This window comes from Nansenia antarctica (assembly GCF_963989245.1).
Source record: "Nansenia antarctica genome assembly, chromosome: 2".
Lineage (NCBI taxonomy): Eukaryota > Metazoa > Chordata > Actinopteri > Argentiniformes > Microstomatidae > Nansenia > Nansenia antarctica.
Window position 1 is genome coordinate 41,336,221 of NC_137675.1, and position 21,262 is coordinate 41,357,482.

Sequence of the window (21,262 nt, forward strand, 5' to 3'; positions counted from 1 at the left end):
TACATTTTTCCCGATGTCTATGTATGACACATCATTTGAAAGCTTACAATCTGTAGTTTAAGCATATGTAAAAAACAGAAAAATGACTGCCCCCTCCTTGATCATTCCACCAGATCGCGTCACATTTGTGAGACGCAGAACAAGTGAAAAGATGCTGGAAGAGTGCCTGACACCATCTGTCAAGCATGGTGGAGGCTTGACAGATGGAGGCCCTTGGGTGAGGCCCTTGGGTGAGGCTTCTCTATCACTCACCAAGTGCTAGTGTGGTAGTAAATGGCATGCGTTCATCATCCTTTAAGTTAGGTAGGTCTACCCGCCAGGGAGACCCACTTTCACCCCTTCTGTTTGCTATTGCTATAGAACCTCTTGCAGAGGCAATAAGAAATCATTGTGACATATCTGGTACTCAGCTGGGAAAGCATGTACTCAAGATTAATCTATTTGCTGATGACATCCTGCTTTATGTCTCTAGTCCGGAAATATCAGTTCCTGCCATCCTGTCAGTAAATGATTCTTTCAGTCCTGAGTCAGGGTACAAGGTCAATTTAAATAAATCTGTAGCAATGCCACTAGGGGGAGCTACTGATCAACCTAGTATTCCAAATTTTCCTTTTCAGTGGTCCACTCAAGGATTTACTTATCTAGGCATTACAGTGTCTCCAAATCCACAGGATCTATTTAAAAACAATCTAAGTACAGTACTGAAAAAAGTAAAATTGGACATGCAGAGATGGCTACATCTCCCTATATCATGGATTGGTAGAGTTAATCTAATTAAAATGAATATCGTCCCACGCTTGCTGTACCCTATGCAAATGCTTCCACTATGGATAACAAAAAAGACAGTCAAGAACTTTGAAAGGGACCTCTCCAAGTTCATTTGGCAGGGGAAGAAACCCAGACTAAAGATGAAAACACTCCAGCTACCTGTAGAAAGAGGGGGCTTAGCACTCCCCAATATTTTCAATTACAATCTGGCCTGTCATGCTGGGATCATGTTGGAATGGTTAAAAGATTACCTTAATGGAGTGGGTAAACACATTGATGAATGGTGTTGTTCACCTGTAACTCTGTTAAGTTTGCTAACTGGTGACAGAAAACAAATACCATTAAGCATTAAGAATTCCATTATCTATAGCACAGTAAGAGCGTGGGGAGAAATTACAAGCCATACTGGTACGAAGGGATGTTTCTCTTCCCTGACTCCAATAATTGGTAATAAGACCTTCCCTCCAGGTATTCATAGTAGTGTTTTCAATGAATGGTATAGGAAGGGCGTTAGGGTCATCTGTGATTTATTCACGGACGAGGTTCTCATGTCATTTACCCAGGTTCAGTCTCAGTTTGCTATACCTAATAAACATTTATTTGCTTATTTACAAGTACGCCATTTCATAGATACCAATATTAAACTGTCTCCAGGGGGGCCAGTAAGGAGCTCTTTAGATGAATGTCTTACCCGGTTCTCACAACCTAGAGGGTTTATTTCTTATTTCTATAACTTTTTAGACACTTGTAACAAACATAATATAGACCATGTAATAGCTACTTGGGAGAGGGACTTGGAATCTAAGTATGAAGGGGCAGACTGGACTACATGTATTACTTCTTGCAGTAGCACTTTTTGCTGTAATACATTTAAGGAGACTCAGTACAACATTTTGCATAGACAACATAGAACTCCATATATCCTTAATAAATTTGACCCGTCCAGATCACCACTTTGCTCCAAGTGTAAGGAGAAAAATGGCACTTATATCCACTGCTTCTGGCGATGTTCTACCATTTCAAAATTCTGGTCACTGGTCGCCAAAGAATTGAATAACATCTTTAAATGCAGCATTGAAATGAAACCAGGCCTCTTCCTACTGAGTCTCCCTGAACGAAATATGCCATTGAATCAGTCTAATGTTCTGCTTCTCCAGAAATTGCTAGTTCTGGCTAGGAGATGTATTCTATTCAACTGGATTATGGAAAAGCCCCCAACAATCACTCAATGGTATCGTGAGATCTTCAAAATCGTACAGATGGAAAGACTGAGTGCTAGAGTAAAGGGCAACGAACAGCTCTTTATTAGATTATGGAAACCCTTATTTGACCACCTGCCACGTGACGTTGCGAGTCTGTGTATAGATTAGTGTGTTGTGCTGACTGATGAGCTTGTGAAAGGTGCATATTGACCCCCATTTCTTATTTTTATTTAATTTTTTTATTTTGTGTATATGTATGTATATATTCAGATTCAGATAACGTTTATTGCCATTATGCATACACATATAGGAATTTGCTTTGGCGTTACAGTAAGTGCATTAATATGCATATATAGTGTATATATGTGTACGCGTATGTATGTATGTGTATGGGTATATATATATAATGTGTAATTTATGTTTGTTTGTCTCTTGTATTCAGATTCAGATTCAGATTCAGATTCAGATAACGTTTATTGCCACTATGCATTACACATATAGGAATTTGCTTCGTCACCACAGCAAGTGCGTTTATACTTTTTTCACGTGTCAAAAACAGGACAACACAACAACAACAACACAGGACAGACAACAGTGCATTGGATAGTGCGGTATAAAGTGCAGTGCAGAGTTTTTACAGTGAGTCCAGTGCATATTCAGTCCTGGGCAGACTTGGGGGCGGGGGGGAGGGGGAAGCCAGAGTCATTTATCAGCCTGGCGGCTGAGGGGTAGAAACTGAGCCTGTGGCGGGCCTTCAGTGCCTTAGCCAGCCGCAACCTTCTTCCAGAGGGAAGCAGGGTGAGGAGGCCGTGGCCGGGGTGGAAGGGGTCTGCCATGATCTTCCTTGCCCTCCTCAGAGCCCTGGTGTCATGCAGGGAGTTGAGGGAGGGCAAGGGACAGCCGATCACCCTCTCTGCTGAACGTAGCACCCGCTGCAACTTGGCCTTGTCCTTGGTCGTTGCAGCAGGGAACCAGGTGATGATGGAGTGGGTGAGGATGGACTCTATGATGGCCGTGTAAAACTGGACCATCATGGAGGAAGAACATCCTCTTCTGGGCCTTCTTCGTGAGGGCCTCGGTGTTCTGCTCCCACTTTAGGTCCCGGGAGATGGTCATGCCTAGAAAGCGGCATGACTCCACGGAGGCCACCGGGGTACCTCCCAGCGTGATGGGAGGGGGCAGGGCTGCTTTCCTTCGGAAGTCCACCACCATCTCCACTGTTTTCAGAGCATTTAGCTCCAGATTGTTTAAACTGCACCAGCTCTGCAGCCCCTCGATCTCACCCCTGTAGGCAGATTCGTCCCCCCCGGAGATGAGGCCCACCAGGGTGGTGTCGTCTGCAAACTTCAGGAGCTTGACCGAGGGGTGGCGGGAGACACAGCTGTTGGTGTAAAGGGAGAATAGTGCTGGAGACAGGACGCAGCCCTGCGGGGAGCCCGTGCTGGTGGACCTGGAGCTGGAAATGCTCTTCCCCAGCTTCACCCGCTGAGACCTGTCAGTCAGGAAGTCCGTGATCCACCTGCAGGTGGAGACCGGCACCTGCAGCAGGGATAGCTGGTGCTCCAGGATGTGTGGGAGGATCGTGTTGAAGGCCGAGCTGAAGTCCACGAACAGGATCCTGGCGTAGTTGCCTGCAGTGTCTAGGTGTTCTAGTACGTAGTGCAGAGCCATGTTCACGGCGTCCTCCGTGGATCTATTGGCTCTGTACGCGAACTGCAGGGGGTCCAGCACAGGATCCGTGATGAGCTTCAGGTAGGCCAGGAAAAGGCGCTCCAGGACCATCATGACGACAGAGGTCAGAGCGACGGGTCTGTAGTCGTTGAGGCCTGTGACCTTGGCCTTCTTGGGGACGGGGATGATGGTTGATGCCTTGAAGCACGCTGGGACGTGACACAGCTCCAGCGAGGCGTTGAAGATGTGGGTAAACACCGGGGCCAGCTGGTCGGCGCAGTGCTTCAGGACAGAGGGAGAGACGGAATCCGGACCAGCTGCCTTCCGGGGATTCTGCCTCTTAAACAGTCTGTTTACCTCTCGCACTGTGACAGAGAGAGGGGGTGGGGAAAGGGGGGTGGGGGTGGGCGGGGCGGGTGAGGAGGGGGGAGGGAGGGGGGGGGAGGGTGGGGGTAGCAGGAGGGACATTGGCCCCCCTGGGGGACGGGGGTGGTGGTTGTAGCCGGGGGGTGTGGAGGGAGAGGGCGGGGGTGGGCGGGAACCTCTCTTTCTCAAACCTACAGTAGAACTCGTTCAGCTCGTTAGCGAGAGGGAGGTTGTCGGACATCAGCGGGGACCTGGGTTTGTAGTTGGTGATGGTCTTTAGGCCTTTCCAGACGGAGGCGGAATCCCCCTCAGAGAGCTGTTGCTGCAGCTTCTCCGAAAAGCGATGCTTCGCCTCCTTCACCGCTTTGGCGAACCTGTACTTTGCCTGCTTGACCCGGTCCACGTCCCCACTGCGCCTAGCCACCTCCTTCTCTGACCTCAGACGCCTGAGTTGGGATGAAAACCAGGGCTTGTCGTTGTTGAAGGACTTCCTGGAGCGGAGGGGGACACACACCTCCTCGCCAAAGCTGATAAATGATGTAACAGTGTCTGTGTATACATCCAGATTGTTACCAGCCTCTGGCCCCGCCCACTCCACCAAGTCCTGGTCACAGCCTGCACTCTCCAACCAGGCGCAGAGTCGCTCACATGCCTCACTGGACCACACCCTGAATCGCCGTACAACAGGTTTAGAGAGTTTTAACCTCTGCCTGTAGCGAGGGATCAGGTGTATGAGGATGTGTCACTGTAGCCCAGTGCAGCACGGGGGACAGAATGGTAGGCTTGACGAGCTGTACAGTAGCAATGGTCCAGAGTGTTCACCCCCCTGGTGGGACACGTGACTTGCTGCCTGTATTTGGGGAGCGCCCGGCTAAGATTAGCCTGGTTAAAATCCCCCAAAACAACAACAACAACTGTCCGGGTAACTACGTTCCACACTCATCAATTGCTCTGCCAGTGTGTCTACTGCTGCGGTGACGTCAGCATTAGGTGGAATGTAGACACACGCGAGAATGAATGAGCTGAACTCACGGGGGGAATAGAATGGACGGCAGAGGATGAATAGGGATTCTATAGCCGTGGAACAGTGTTTGTGGAGCACTGTCACCTCGGAACTCCAGCGCACGTTTACAAAGAACATTAACCCCCCACCCCTAGACTTGCTCACCGCCTCGAAGTCTCTGTCAGCCCGGAACGCGGAGAATCCCTCTAGCTCCACCGCCTCGTCAGGGACAGATGAAGATAGATGCGTCTCCGTGAACGCGAAGACAGCCGAGGAGTGGAAGTCGCTGTTCCTTGCAACGAGACACCGGAGTTCATCCATTTTATTGCAAACGGAGTTCACGTTGCTCAGGAATATGCCCGGGAGTGGTGGTCGCGTCCCTCTCCGCCGAAGGCGAACCAAGCAGCCAGCTCTCCGACCTCGCTGCCTTCTGATCCACCTCACAGCTCTGGCGAAAAACGCGGTCCCCCTCACAAGCATATCCAGAATGTCCGTGGAACGGGTGAGTAGTTTGGGGAAGATGTCCGGTGGGGTTAAACCCCTCATGTGCAGTAGAACGTCGTTTGTGTACGATGTTAGGCAGGACACAGAGACACAGAACAGACAGAACACAACAAACTGTAGCGACATAGCAGCCATGGTCGGCGCCATCTTGGATCACGTCAGCACGTCACGTCAGCACGTTGTATGTGGGTATTGTGGAGGTTTGTTTTGTTGATTCAATGTAGTGTTATATGTATTGTGTATCTAAATATAATAATACAATAAAAAAAAAGATATAAAAAAAAAAAGCATGGTGGAGGTAATGTGATGGTCTGGGGCTGCTTTGGTGCTGGTAACGTGGGAAATTTGTACAAGGTAAAAGGGATTTTGAATAAGGAACTCAATTTTGCAACACCATGCCATACCCTGTGGACAGCGCTTGATTGGAGCCAATTTCCTCCTACAACAGGACAATGACCCAAAGCACACCTCCAAATTATGCAAGAACTTTTTAGGAAAGAAGCAGGCAGCTAGTATTCTGTCTGTAATGGAGTGGCCAGCGGAGTCACCAGATCTCAACCCCATTGAGCTGTTGTGGGAACAGCTTGACCGTATGGTACACAAGAAGTGCCCATCAAGTCAGTTTTCATGGAAAACACGAAATTGTCTGGGTGACCCCAAACTTTTGAACGGTAGTGTATGTATGGTATATGGACTGCACTTATTTTTTGCTGCTCCAAAGCGCTTTACAATGGCCTCTCACCCATTCACACACACATTCACACACCAATGGCGGCAAGCTGCCATGCAAGGCGCTGGCCCGCTCACTGGAAGCAATTTAGGGGTTCAGTGTCTTGCCCAAGGACACTTCGACATGCTGATGGACCAGCCAACTGATACAACACTACCATCACACTGCAATGAGTGGAGGGGCGACAGACCCAATAGAGACAGCTGCCCCCCCTTCCTGTGCTGTGCAGGTCCAGACCTCTTGGTGGAGCTGTGAGGGCTACATTCATATACCAGCTACTGGTGTTGAACTGACATGCAGGGGGATGAACTGGAATCCTAGCTGATGTTGACGTACCTTCCTGCCATAGATGACCTCAGAGTAGCCAGGGCCATGCCAATGGAAGGGTACCCCTGTTCCTGGACCTGTATAGGTAGGTGAATTAAATAAAAAAACATTCATTATCAACACCCAATTCAACCTAGGAGTTGTTCCTGCCCATCTGACCCAACAAGGATACAGTGGGGAAAATAAATATTCGACACCTCAACAATGTTTTAATTCAATACTAATTAATAATTTCTATTGAAGCAATTCACATGAAATATAGACCAGATATTGGTATTCACTCAATACAACTACACAGGTAAAGAAATTCCAATCCATAAAAAAGCTATGTGCAATAAGTGGAATAACAGTGGGACTATGCTACTACTAAAAACTGTTGTTATTTCTGAAAGGTAACACTAATATGTACACAAATACAATTAAATAAAAAGCTGAAAATATCTACTTATAACCTGATAGTAATTGTTTGATTTTAAATCCAAAGTTTTGGAGCATAGTGCCAAAAGAAGAAAACATCACTGGAATTATACACTACAGCCTATAATAATAATAATAATAATAATAATAATAATAATAATAATAATAATAATAATAATAATAATACATTAGACTTATATAGCGCTTTTCTAGACACTCAAAGACGCTTTTCAAACTGAAAAGTAGGCTATAGGCTTTAAACTGCTGTTTTTTGTGGTTGTTGTTGACGGTTGTTTTGTTGCTAATTTTGTTTTCCCAGTATCTTTCATTACGGCCCTGCCTAAGGTTGTGTATTCTCTACTCTGTATAGATTAACGGGCCGTATTGGTTTACCTAAAGTAAAGGACTTATTTTTCTTATGATCAAATTATTCCGCCCCCTTGGAGTTTTTTTTTCTCTAGGGACTCGCCTTCTATTAATGGGTGGGAGGGTTAGGATTGCATGGGTTACCCATGTAGGATGTTGTTGTTCTTTTTGTGTTGTCTTGTGGTGTGTGTGTGTGTGTGTGTGTGTATTTGTTGGTTCTACTCGCTGCTCTGGTGTGCGTGTGTGTGTGTGTGTGTGTGTGTGTGTGTGTGTGTGTGTGTGTGTGTGTGTGTGTGTGTGCGCGTGTGGAGGCTGCGTATGTGCGTGTGCGTGCGTGTCTGGCTGCATGTGGGTATGTGTGTGTGTGTGTGTGTGTGTGTGTGTGTGTGTGTGTGTGTGTGTGTGTGTGTGTGTGTGTGTGTGTGTGTGCGGGAGGGGGGGGGGGGTACAGGTCTTGCTCTGCCATTTTTTTTCTTTTCTTCTTCAGCTCATATTGTGCCTTGCATATACCACCATCTAAATGACTAAGATAACAGTGTTTTCCTTTAATGCACGTGGCCTTAATTTACCACATAAACGTACAAGTTTTTTGGATGTGTTAAGAAGAGAGAAAGTGGATATAGCCATGGTTAGCGAGTCCCACTTGCTGCAGAGGGATGTCCATAAACTAAAAGATAAACATTATATGGTGAAGGCAAGTTCATCAGCCCTAAACAAAACGAAGGGAGTAGTAATCCTTGCTCGCCGTAATTTTCAGTTAACTAACTTAGGTGTAGGGGGCGATTTAGATGGAAGAATTACTTATATGAAAACCATTATTGAAAATAAGAAAATAGCCTTTTTGTCTATTTACGCACCTAACAGTTATGATTCGGATTTTTATACATGCCTATCTAATATCATGCATGACCTGGTAGAATACCGTTTAATAATTGGGGCAGACTTTAATGCAGTGTTGGACCACTCAGCAGATAGGACAGCTTCTGTAGAGGGCAGTGACCAGAGAGCAACGTCTGGTGCATTAAATAAATGGGCCCAGGAATTTTCAGTTATGGATATATGGCGTGTTATTAATCCAAACAAACGAGACTACTCCTTTTTTCCGGAAGACATCATACATTCTCCAGAATTGATTTTATTTTCGCCTCGTAGAATCTTCTCGAAAAGGTAAGCGCAGATATGCTCCCTCTCGCCTTCTCTGATCATAAGGCAGTTATCTGCAGGGCCAAATTATCAGAAACGCGCGACCGTGCGCCGCGCTGGCGTCTAAACACATCTTTATTGCGTAATGACAGCTTTGTGGAACAACTTCAAACTGGTCTGGCTGAATTTATTTTGTTCAATGAGCACTCAGTAGAAGATCCTCGGATACTATGGGACTCTGTGAAGGGTTATATTAGGAGTAATTGTATATCTTTTGCCTCTCATTTGAACAAGACACGTCACCGTAGAACCCTTGAACTGGAACATGAACTCGGTCAACTTGAGAGAGACATGCACAGTAACACTACCCCTGAATCAATCATACAAAGAAACAAAATAAAGGATGAGCTGAACTCCTTGTTGCGACAGCGAGCTGAATTCCTCATTCAACGTTCACGCCGGAATCATTATTTCGAAGGTGCCCGCCCCAGCCGATCTCTGGCCATCAGCCTCCGTGCCAGTGAGAATTTTGCGAATATTTCATGCATCAAAACACTAGAGGGAGACCTAGTAACAGATCCCAAAATAATTAATTCAACCTTCCGCTCTTTTTATTCCAAGTTATACAACTCCGAAGTATCTTATGACTCATCTAAATCAGATGCTTTCCTTAACAATCTCAATCTTCCTAAATTGCTGCCGCAGGATGCCATATCTCTGGATAAACCCATTACTTTAATTGAATTAAAAAATGCTTTACACAAGCTTAACAAAGGTAAATCACCTGGGTTTGATGGCATCCCTCCAGAATTTTATTTAACATTTTGGTCTCAACTTGGCCCTCTACTTTTAAAGATGATTAATCATGCTATGTTTAGTGGAGCCTTTTCCAGAGATGTTAACACCGCTACTATAACATTGCTTCACAAAAAAGGCAAAGATCCAACTGAGTGCGCAAATTACCGTGCTTTGTCACTCTTGAATGCAGACATAAAAGTGTTTGCAAAAGTGTTGGCACTTAGACTGGAGCCATTCATGAACAAACTTATACATCCGGATCAAACCGGATTCATGAAATCTAGATTATCCTCAGATAATGTACGCAGGCTCTTGCACATCATTGATGCTTCTGCTGATAATGCTACTCCCTGTGCAGTCCTTTCTCTGGATGCAGAGAAAGCTTTTGACCGTCTGGAATGGCACTACCTATGGTCTGTTCTCCAGCTTATGGGTTTCGGGACAACTTTCACCAACATGATAAAGACCCTTTATTCCTCTCCTTCAGCTATGGTAATGACTGGGAATGTGTGTTCCTCTTTATTTCCTGTCGGACGCTCCTCGCGCCAAGGCTGCGTTTTTTCTCCACTTTTGTTCACTTTATCTTTGGAGCCTTTAGCCCAGGCTGTGCGTCAGTCACCCCACATTCCGATAACTGCCCATGGCACGGATCATTATATCTCACTTTATTGTGACGACATTCTACTCTATCTTGGTGATGCCGAAAATTCAACCCCACATCTTTTATCTATTTTTCACCAGTATGGGAGCATTTCCGGTTATAAAATTAACTGGTCCAAGTCGGCTTTCCTTCCCATCAATGAGGCCTCAAGGCAGGTATCACTACCATCAGATATCCCAGTGGTTGACCATTTCAAATATCTAGGTTTATCAATTTATCCATCACTACAAACTACAATACCTTATAATTATAACTCTACCTTGAAACAAGTGGAGACGGATCTGGAGCGCTGGTCATCTATTCCCAACTCTTTCCGATCTAGAGTTTCCATTATTAAGATGAACATCTTGCCCCGGGTTAACTTCTGTAGTGCTATGCTCCCCTTGGCTCCACCTGCTGGACACTGGGACAAATTACATAAATTGGTCTCCAGGTATGTCTGGAAAGGGAGACGCCCACGGATGAAAATGTCCACTCTGCAGAAACACACATCCTCTGGTGGTCTTGGATTGCCTAATTTCCAGTTTTATTTTTGGTCAACAACCCTTCGTGCTCTTCACACCTGGCTCAACCCAGATGCACAAGTAGCCTGGCGATCTCTGGAGGAGAAGTTGGTGAGCCCACATAGGCTTCAGGATGTTATCTATTCTAACATTCCTCTCAAAACCTGTAAATCCAAGTTTGGCCCTTTAATCTCTCATCTTGTCGCCACATGGAGAACTGTAGAAATGCAGGCCAACATTCATCTGAAGTTCCATCCTTACATTCCGTTATTTAATAACTTTGCCATTTGCTCAGGAGGTCGCCCCATTTCCTTCCCTCAGTGGAGTGGAAGAGGGGTTTACACCCTATCTGACATCACTGTAGGTAATGAATTTAGATCGTTTCAAGACCTGCAATCTCACTTTAATTCACCTGGCACCTCTTTCTTTTTCTACCTCCAGCTCCGCAGTGCCCTACGGGCATACGGAGTCCCCTGGGGAGAAGACTTGAAGGTACATCCCATCCACAAAATGTTTGTTGGTAAACCTACCACAGCCTTAGTCTCTAACCTATACACACTTATGATCAAATGTGCAGATATCCCTCTACAAATTAACTTGCGTTGGAGCCATGACCTTTCTATCTCACCAGCTACAATCAATTGGACTACGGTTTGGACTAAGATCAACTTAGCATCTCGCAACCCCAATCATCAGATGATTCACTATAACTTTGCACACAGGCTATACTGTACACCCCGCAAACTTTTTTTGATGAAATTAACACCCTCGCCAAACTGTCAGTTATGCTCATTAAACACAACAGGAACTTTCATCCATATGGTGTGGGATTGCCCTGGTGTTAAATCATTCTGGGGTATGGCCATCAATAAGATGTCTGAGTTTCTTGGGTCCTCTATCCCCTGCTCCCCAATAATTCTACTACTGAATGATTTTACCAGTTTAAATTTATCAATGATGCACCAACGCTGGCTTCTGGTAGGCCTCACAGCTGCCAAAAAACTGGTAGCTCAGAGGTGGAAAGACCCCCATGACTTGTCCTATCAGCATTGGTTAAACACTGTGTTAGATCTAGCCAAACTAGAAAGGTCTGTGGCCAGCATGCATGGCGCTCAAGCAAAGAATATTAGTTTATGGACTTCCTTTATAGAATGTATGCAGAAGTGATATGCATAACTTATGGTTTGTAATGGGGTGGGTATTGATATTTTAATATTATAGTATTTATTGTTTTATGTTTATCCTATTAAGTTTATTTATTTTATTTGGTGGCATTTATGTTGAGCTGGTTTAAATCCTTCTTGAGGGTTTTTGGGCGGAGTAAGATCTTGGTGTGGGAGGGTGGGTAGGGGGAATGTATGCAGGTATGAAATGTTGTGTATTTTGGTAATTGTTTTGTCATTGTCCTTTGTGTGTTTGTACATAAAATCAAAATAAAAAATTGATCACCCAAAAAAAAAAAGATTGAGTAGTAAAATAAAAATAAACAAGAAAATACTGTAGATAAAAGAAAGTATAGGGGTCTAATAAATGTTTAGATTACTAAATCTAAATCTAAGTGTCTTTATAGGACAATCTACTCTGTATACTGCAATTACACCTAGATTTCGGACGGAGAAGCGGCGAACAAGCAACGCCAGTGATATTCAGAGACTCTGGACCCTGGCGACTGATGGACACCCCTGACCTGCGATACCGAAGCTGTAGGCCCCCGTGGTGTGTGGCAGCATGTAGGGCGGCGCCTTGTAGCTCTCAAACAGGGAGGACCACTCTGTGAAGTTGTTGTCTCCAAAGAAATACAGAGTGTCTGCCAAAGAAAGACTGGGTGAGATACAGGGTGAGGAAGAGAAGAGGTTCACGTGCTAGAAAAATTACAAGAGGTGGTGTCTTAAATAAATAATCTACGTATATTTGTATGTTCACTAACAAAAAACTACTATTTACATGCGCAGAGCTGTCACCCCACTGCCCTGAAGAAGAGTTTACCTGTCAGCCAACATGTTCTACTAGTCTACTAACTCTGCCTACTACCACAGAAAAAAAGTTGATGGATCATTTTAGGGAGAAAGGCCTCTGAAGATAAGGGTAAAAAGACCTTTAAAAAAACAAAACACCAACTGAAGATGGCTGCAGTACAGCCATAACCATATATAACCAGTGTCTGGTGGGGTCAATGGGTTGCAGACTTTAGGCAGTTGTTGCATGTAAAGGCTATGCGACCAAAGACTAAACAGAATACCTAATTTGAACATAATATGATTTGATCTGTCCAAATAGTTTCACGGCTGAGAGCTGATTCACCAGGATGTGTTCTGGAACCTAAACTCACCACTGCCAAGTGTGTCCAAAGACTGAGGCCTCAGCAGCAAGTCGACAAACTCCTCAAATGGGACATCGACTGAAATGTATAAAAGATATTGAGTAAAATCTCAGTAGAACACATTGAATCAACAATAGCACCTTTGCATTAGGGATGTTAAAACTAATTTGGTCCCCTCCACAACTAATCGTCTATTTTCGTGTAGGCCACTGGTCCGATCTCATTCACCAAAAATGTACCGTAAGTACATTTTATCAAGTTTATCAAAGCATTTCACTATGTCAACTACGGCTGTATGCATACATATACATACCATATGTATACGATGTATGACAAATACAATTTTATTTAAATCATCCACATCCAGAACAGAATTGAAAAAACAAATAGAAAGTGAATAGATCTCTCACAGTTTCTATGCAGTGCAGTGTGTGTGTGTGTGTGTGTGTGTGTGTGTGTGTGTGTGTGTGTGTGTGTGTGTGTGTGTGTGTGTGTGTGTGAACAGTCATGGACAAAAATATTGGACTTGCACTTCTGTCAAATAATGCACCACTTGTCCCAGAAAAATTGTTGCAATTACAAATGCGTTTCTTTCTTTTGTTTGCATTGGAACAACACAAAAAAGCTGAGAAAAAAGGCCAAATCTGATTCCACACAGAACTCCAAAAATGGACTGGACAAAATTATTGGCTTAAACTTAAACATAACTAATATTATATTTGGTAAAACACCCTTTGGAAAACTTAAATAAATCGCTTCCTGTAACCATGAATGAGTTCCACCTCTACTGGAATTTTGGACCACTTCTTTTGCCAACTGCTCCAGGTCTCTCACACTTCTCCCAACACTGCTGTTTTGAGATCACTCCACAGGTGTTCTATGGGATTTAGATCTGGACTTATTGCTGGCCACTTCAGAACTCTCCAGCGCTTTTTCTTGAACCATTTCTGGGTGCTTTTTAAAATTTGCTTTGGGTCATTGTCCTGCTGGAAGACCCATGACCTCTGACGGAGACCCAGCTTTCTGACACTGGGCCCGACATTGCGGCACAAAATTCTTTGGTAGTCTTCACGGGGTAGTGGTGGTCTAGTGGATAGTGAGTTGGACTTGTGATCGGAAGGTTGTGAGTTCAAATCCCGCCTGAAGCCACACCACTACTAGTGTGCCCTTGGGTAAGGCACTTAGCCCTCAGTTACTCCAGGGGGAATGTCCCTGTAATTCGTAATTGTAAGTCGCTTTGGATAAAAGCGTCTGCTAAATGGCAAAATTAAAATTAAAATTATAATATAATTAATAATAATTAATTAATTAATCTTCAGATTTCATGATGCCATGCACACAGGCAAGGCATCCGGTGCCAGAAGCAGCAAAGCAACCCCAAAACATCTGTGAACCTCCACCATGTCTGACTGTAGGGACTGTGTTCTTTTCTTTGAAGGCCTCATTTCGTTATCTGTAAACAGTAGAATGATGTGCTTTACCAAAAAGCTCTATTTTGGTCTCATCTGTCCACAGGACGTTCTCCCAGAATGATTTTGGCATCCCCAGGTAAGTTTTGGCAAACCAGTCTGGCTTTTTTATGTCTCTGTGTCAGCAGTGGGGTCCTCCTGGGTCTCCTACCATAGCGTCCCATTTCATTCATATGGCAACGGATAGTGCGAGCTGACACTGTTGTACCCTGTGTCTGCAGGTCAGCTTGAATTTGTTTGGAAGTTGATCTAGGTTTTTTTATCCACCATTCAAACAATCCTTCGTTGCAATCTTTCATAAGTTTTTCTCTTCCGTCCACATCCAGGGAGGTTAGCTACATTGCCATGGGCTGTAAACGTTTTGATGACGTTGCGCACAGTGGACACAGGAACATTAAGACCTCTGGAGATGGACTTGTAGCCTTGAGATTGTCCATGCTTTTCCACAATTGGTGACAATTGATTGGTTCTCAAATCCTCAGACAATTCTTTGCTCTTCTTTTCTTCTTTCTTTTCCCCATGCTCAGTGTGATACACAGACACACAACACAAATGTTGAGTCAACTTTTCTCCATTTTAACTGGTTGCTAGTGTGATTTCTATGTTCCCAGCACCTGTTACTTGCCACAGGTGAGTTTAAATACAAATTAAAGGAGCATTACATGCTTAAAATACAATTATTTCTTACAATTTTGAAAAGGTGCCAATTATTCTGTCCAGTAAATTTGCATTATCTGACAGAAGTGCAGGGGTGCCAATATTTTTGTCCATGACTGTGTGTGATTAAGTGAGTGTATGTACCTTTCCTATAGGAGTACGTGTTGGCTGTGCTGAGCCTAACCATCCGGTCTCCATACTCCTGAAGCAAGCTGGACTTGGAGCACAAGAGCTGGAATTTCTGAAACCAAGATAAGGTACTTTTACCAGAAAGTCGTGCTAGACTGATGGTTGTGTTAATTTGCCCTGGTCACAAAGCTCTAATAACAGTTGTTTCGCTGTTCCGAAATAATTTCGGAGGTCGTCTGTGTTCTTTATCCTGAGCGAATCGGCTATGTCCGTAAAAATGTCAGTAAAAATTCCACTGCAAATCACCTACCCTATTTCTTCTTCTAGAGGTCTTGGGATAATAGTGTCTGTCATTTGTGGTGAGTTTGTTTTCTCCGGCCCTTTTTTTTGCTGCGTGTTTGAGAACTAACCAATGAGAACTAACCAATGAGAACTAACCAATGAGAACTAACCAATGCCTTTTGCGCTTGGTTTTCATGAAGTGGATGTTACACAGAGTCATGACATCATATCCGGGGGAATGTCCAGTAAATTATAAATAAATTCCAGTAAAACACAGCCTTCGCTTATCCCGTCCGAATGCGCCACACGAAACACAGACGTCGGGGGGCATGGGGCATAGGGAATAGGGCTAAAATCTGTGTTACATCACAAACTGCAGAATGTAAACATAACTGGAGACATTCGTCATTTTCAGGGACATTACCGTTATGATTGCTAGCAACGCTAAATCTGAGCATAAAGCTAACTAAGGGTAAATAACTTCTGATTTGGCCCAAGGTTGACTATGCTTGCGGCCAAGTTGAGTAATTTACCGTTACAGCTACCACACTGTGATATTTCCTGATTGCAATCATAACTGATGTTCGTCTCCAAAAATTCATGAATGAGTTTATATTCTGCAGATTGTGATGTTTTCATACCGTATTTAAGTATTTGAAAGAACAAATAAATGATTGCAAATGGAAATTTTGTGATTTTATTGATTTGTATTGTGATTTTATTCAATAATTTTCACACGTACCGTATTATCAGAAAGACCTCTAAGAATGACTGGTTTGGAATATGCATATCTAGGAATAGAACAGAAGAAATTAGAAAGTTATACATTATGTACATTCAAGAGAAAGAATGCAAAGGCAACATTTTACAAAATACCTACTGCTGGATGAATTGGCGATGTGATAATGACGAGTCATCCCAGATATCAATGTTGCAAGGACCTTCGTCTGTCAAACTTTTATCTGAATTTGACCTGCGAAAAGTTGACATAGATAGTGATATCTGAGCATTAGAGGAATTTGTTTCTACCCAGCAGTTCTCCCATCTCTCATAGGTACATTTACATTTACATTTTTGGCATTTAGCAGACGCCTTATTCCAAAGCGACTTACAATCAATACATCTAAGTACTTTTAAGTAAGTGAATCATGAATCCACCAGTCATAGCACAGGGCTCGACATTAACGCCGTTTTACTTGTCCGGAGCAAGTAAAACTTTCGCCGGGTTTGTTTGCGCGAGCATGACAACGCTGCTAGATCCCGGATATTTTTACCTGTGTGCAGGAAGAACATCCGGAATATCCGGGATCTAGCAGCGTCGTCATGCTTGCGCAAACAAACCCGGCGAAAGTTTTACTTGCTCTGGACAAGTAAAACGGCGTTAATGTCGAGCCCTGTAGCAGGAAAAGTAATCTAGCTCAGGCCAGCGGCCATTGGCAGTCGTCGTGCTAGAAGAAGAAAGACACATTCTAAAAGGAGGTACACAGGTAAGAGGAGATACACAGGTAAGAGGAGATACACAGGTAAGAGGAGATACACAGGTAAGAGGAGATACACAGGTACACAGGTAAGAGGAGATACACAGGTAAGAGGAGGTAGGTACACAGGTAAGAGGAGGTAGGTACACAGGTAAGAGGAGGTACACAGGTAAGAGGAGGTAGGTACACAGGTAAGAGGAGGTACACAGGTAAGAGGAGGTACAGGTAAAAGGAGGTACACAGGTAAGAGGAGGTACACAGGTAAGAGGAGGTACACAGGTAAGAGGAGGTACACAGGTAAGAGGAGTACACAGGTAAGAGGAGATACACAGGTAAGAGGAGATACACAGGTAAGAGGAGGTACACAGGTAAGAAGAAGTTTTGCGTGAAAACTCTCACACGAAGACCAGTGGCGGCTGGCCAATAGAGGGCGCTAGGGCGCCGCCCCCACCTTCCAACGCAGCCCCACTTCGTAGTTGCTACTTGTAAAATATTTTTTTTTTATTCATAAAATGCGGCTGATATTCTGTCGGCGCCTATCAGCATTCATTAAAAATCCTCCAATACAATAAACATTTTATCTGTGTGTGTGTAAAATTCACTGTGAAAATACATAGGGGAGGAGTCGGGGCGCCGGCCGAATGGCAGTCTATGGCACTGCAAATACTTTTGGCTTACACGTGAGCTGTAGCAGCGCTCCAATTGTCTGTCTCCTATTTCTCGGTCGAGAAAGCATTTCTCGGTCGAGCATGCGCAGATTATAGGCTTACCTAGGCTGCAGCCTAGGGCCACTACCACTAGGGGTAGTAAAAATTAAAAAATGCGTGAGACTTGAGAGCCCTGAATATCCGGTTGTTAAGTCTGACGTCAAACGTGACGTTTTGCAATTTCCGGGTCTAAACCAGAAATTCTCCGCACCAGAATACCAGTGTACTACAGCGGTAGAATGACAGTTTAATCGTTTTTTAGACTCGGATCTATTCATACAAGTTTCCCGTTTTCCCCATATTGTCAGGGTATTTGAGCCTCGGAAAAGCGCTATATAAATATAATTAATTATTATTATTATTGAGGCATTTCGAAGAGAGCGCCTCAGCCAACTTTGGACCCGGAAACACGTCGCGACTTAACAACCTATATTCGGACAGACAACAGGAGAGGAGAGCAACAGAGAGACAGACAACAGGAGAGGAGAGCAACAGAGAGACAGACAACAGGAGAGGAGAGCAACAGAGAGACAGACAACAGGAGAGGAGAGCAATAGAGAGACAGACAACAGGAGAGGAGAGCAACAGAGAGACAGACAACAGGAGAGGAGAGCAACAGAGAGACAGACAACAGGAGAGGAGAGCAACAGAGAGACAGACAACAGGACAGCAACAGAGAGACAGACAACAGGAGAGGAGCGCAACAGAGAGACAGACAACAGGAGAGGAGAGCAATAGAGACAGAACTGAGGTGAGGTGAGCAACAGAGATAGTTCAGGATGATAACAAACAGTTCAGTATGACAGTAACTAATAGAAAGACAACTGTATCATTATAGAGTTTACATGTTCAAGGAAATATTGTATGATAATAGAAAGGTACACTTTAATTTAATTAAAGAAGTAACAAAGAACACATTTATTATCACAATTGCATTGTGTTCCATGTCTTTCTCCATTGAATAAATAATGCCTAGTTGAATGGCTAAACAAGACAACTGTCTGGACAGTACTGCTAGAATTATTCACCTTACCGCTGCACAGATAGACAAAGGGTATAAGTCCATTCTGTTAACATTAGGTCTACTCTGCTAACAAAGACTATTCCAGTTGATTTGTCAGTTGTGCATTATATTTTTGTTGTGTTTGCAGTTTGCCCTTTAATAAGTTATATATAAAAATAATTAAGTTATATATATATTCTCATGCTAAAATCGACTGTAAATCCAGATTTTAAAGTTGATATTCTTCCCCGTGGAGCATGCCCCCATAACCTGTGCCCCACCCAAAATGCTTATCACAAGCCGCCACTGACGAAGACCCGACAGCTGCTGCGCAGTGCGCACTGAGTCAAGTGCCAGTATTTAATGGGTATTTACCTCAATTTGCATATTTAAATTTGGTAAATAAACGTGTAATACAAAAACATGTTCTATACATGTTTGCTTTCACTATGTTAAGTTTCATTAAGATAGGAGTAAAGGAAGAAAATGATCCTATTCTGGGGTGGTGTCTGACCTACAGTCACAGTATTTATATGCCGTCACGTTTCTGTCAAATGTCGCGCGCGAATATAAGTTCCATACGCGCAGATATTAACTTCCACACGCGCAGATATAAGTTACACACGCGCAGATATTAACTTCGCAAGTTTCACACGGTCATAAACCGGGCGCGCAGTTGTGTTTAACACGCCCATAAATTGAATTTGCGTGCGCGCAGTTAAGTTTTGCGCGCGCAAGTTTCTCTCTGCCTCCCGCGGTCAACTTTTTTACACGAGGGGTTCATTTCTGCTCGAAGAGATAAAATGACTTGACAATTTGAGGCGGATACCTAGATACCAAGATACCAATAGATACCATTTTATGATTGGTCACTGTCAACACGAACCACACCCACACGGACGTCATCGTGGCTTGATTGACAGCTGTACTGAAGAGTACGTTGAAGAGAAGAGCAGGCAGCTATCTGGGTAAGTAACAAAATGTCTCTGCGCAATTCAGAACTCTATAAAACAATTACCAGCAAAGTATGTATTTGCAAAAGATGTACGTTTTCTTAAGTAACATACCATATTTTCCTAAATGTTAAGAAATACGTTGCTAGCCTAACGGCGTCATACTAGCCAACTGTCAAGTTAGCCATGCTGTAGCAAGCAAGGAGCTAGGATGCTTAACATGTTAGCTTGTAATCAGTAATAATGTGCTTACAAGTGAATGTCCAGTAAATGTGTGTTTAGCTATGTTAACAATAATATTCTAAGTGTTTGTTGATGTGTTGAGCCGAATCTGAGAATTGCAAACCTTAGTTATTGTATTGAGAATAGATAAGAAGATTGGGATTGGTCCTGGCAGAGAAGGATCTAGCACTAATGGTGGTCTAATGGTTCCTATTGTGGTTGTGATTAATCTTAAATCTATATCCATCATTATGGTCATTATTATTATGATCATCAGGCTTGCCGCAGGTCTGCACTTGTGTATCGTCGTCACTGTGATGCGACTATCAAACAACAAGAGGGCTAGTGCAGGGAGATCTGTCCGACACCTGAGTCCAAGGAACGACCATGAGTCCGTAGTAGCTGCAGTTTAAGGGTGTTTATTTAACTACGATAAAAACATTGCTACATAGATGGTAGGCTATTGCATGGACTAGAAAGATGGTACATAGCGTTAGTGTAGCGCGGTCAACAGACATTTCGACATCCTCAACTCACCCTCTCTCTGTGCAAACAAACAGTCTGCTTCAATCCCAAATAGATGTGGTGTTATTGTTAATAAGTGTGCGTTAATACGACAGTGGTGAAAATGACGGACACAAAGGTGGTGAACATTACATTGCTATTGCTAGTTGCTGTTTTCTAGGTTCCCAGCATTAGACAACATGAGTGTGGTTTGATTACATTATGTTGTGCTTCCTTGTATAGATACGTATATGCTATCTTTGGGACAGCTTATAGGCTAGGTGCACGATCTCACTACTTCCTGAAAGGCAACTGGTATGAACATATCCTGTCTCACTCTATTGGTTTAATTGATTAATCAGCTGTGCACTGTGTGTTCCAACGGTTTACTGTTGTAAAGTGTATAGAGATAAAATGACTTTTGACAATTTGGGGCGGATACCTAGATATCTAGCTTTTTCTTTTGATGTCGAGCAGAAATGAACCCCTCGCGTAAAAAAGTTGACCGCGGGAGGCAGAGAGAAACTTGCGTGCGCAAAACATAACTGCGCGCACGCAAAATCAATTTATGGGCGTGTTAAACACAACTGCGCGCCCGCGAGGTGGATTTATGACCATGTGAAACTTGCGAAGTTAATATCTGCGCGTGTGGAAGTTAATATCTGCACGTATGGAACTTATATTCGCGCGCGACACTTTTGACAGAAACGTGACGCCATATATTTAGGCCATTTACATTGAAAGCAAAGGGACAAAATCATTCATTTTCGACTGAACAAAGATTGGCATAACTTCCTTATTTTTTAACCGATTTGGACAATCTTGGTGTCTTTCGTTTTCTTTTTCCAAGCCATTTTAGGCTGGATACATTTGCTTTCATTTTGGAAGAGTAGATCCTACCCAATGTAATATGCACTGATGAATTTCACATGTTCATCCTCATGGTCCCTTTACACGGAACTGCCCTATATAATCAACTTAATTTCGCCAATCTATCTGATAAAGCAAACCGTCACCAACCATTTTCTCTTATTTTTGTGATTATTTGGAGCACCAATAATGTCAGCACTGTCAGTAAA

The 21,262-nt window shown here is 43.6% G+C and overlaps 1 protein-coding gene across 1 annotated transcript in view; it reads right to left on the reverse strand.

Annotated features, from left to right (window-relative positions):
* jmjd8 (jumonji domain containing 8) overlaps positions 1 to 21,262 on the reverse strand; it is a 30,983-nt gene that overhangs the window by 9,145 nt on the left and 576 nt on the right. The window contains exons 2-7 of the mRNA XM_080523711.1: positions 16,197 to 16,289; positions 16,059 to 16,107; positions 15,050 to 15,146; positions 12,789 to 12,857; positions 12,147 to 12,266; positions 6,581 to 6,648 (exon numbers count right to left, since the gene is read on the reverse strand). Coding sequence (XP_080379837.1) covers positions 6,581 to 6,648; positions 12,147 to 12,266; positions 12,789 to 12,857; positions 15,050 to 15,146; positions 16,059 to 16,107; positions 16,197 to 16,289 — 496 coding nt within the window. The remainder of the gene's footprint in view (positions 1 to 6,580; positions 6,649 to 12,146; positions 12,267 to 12,788; positions 12,858 to 15,049; positions 15,147 to 16,058; positions 16,108 to 16,196; positions 16,290 to 21,262) is intronic.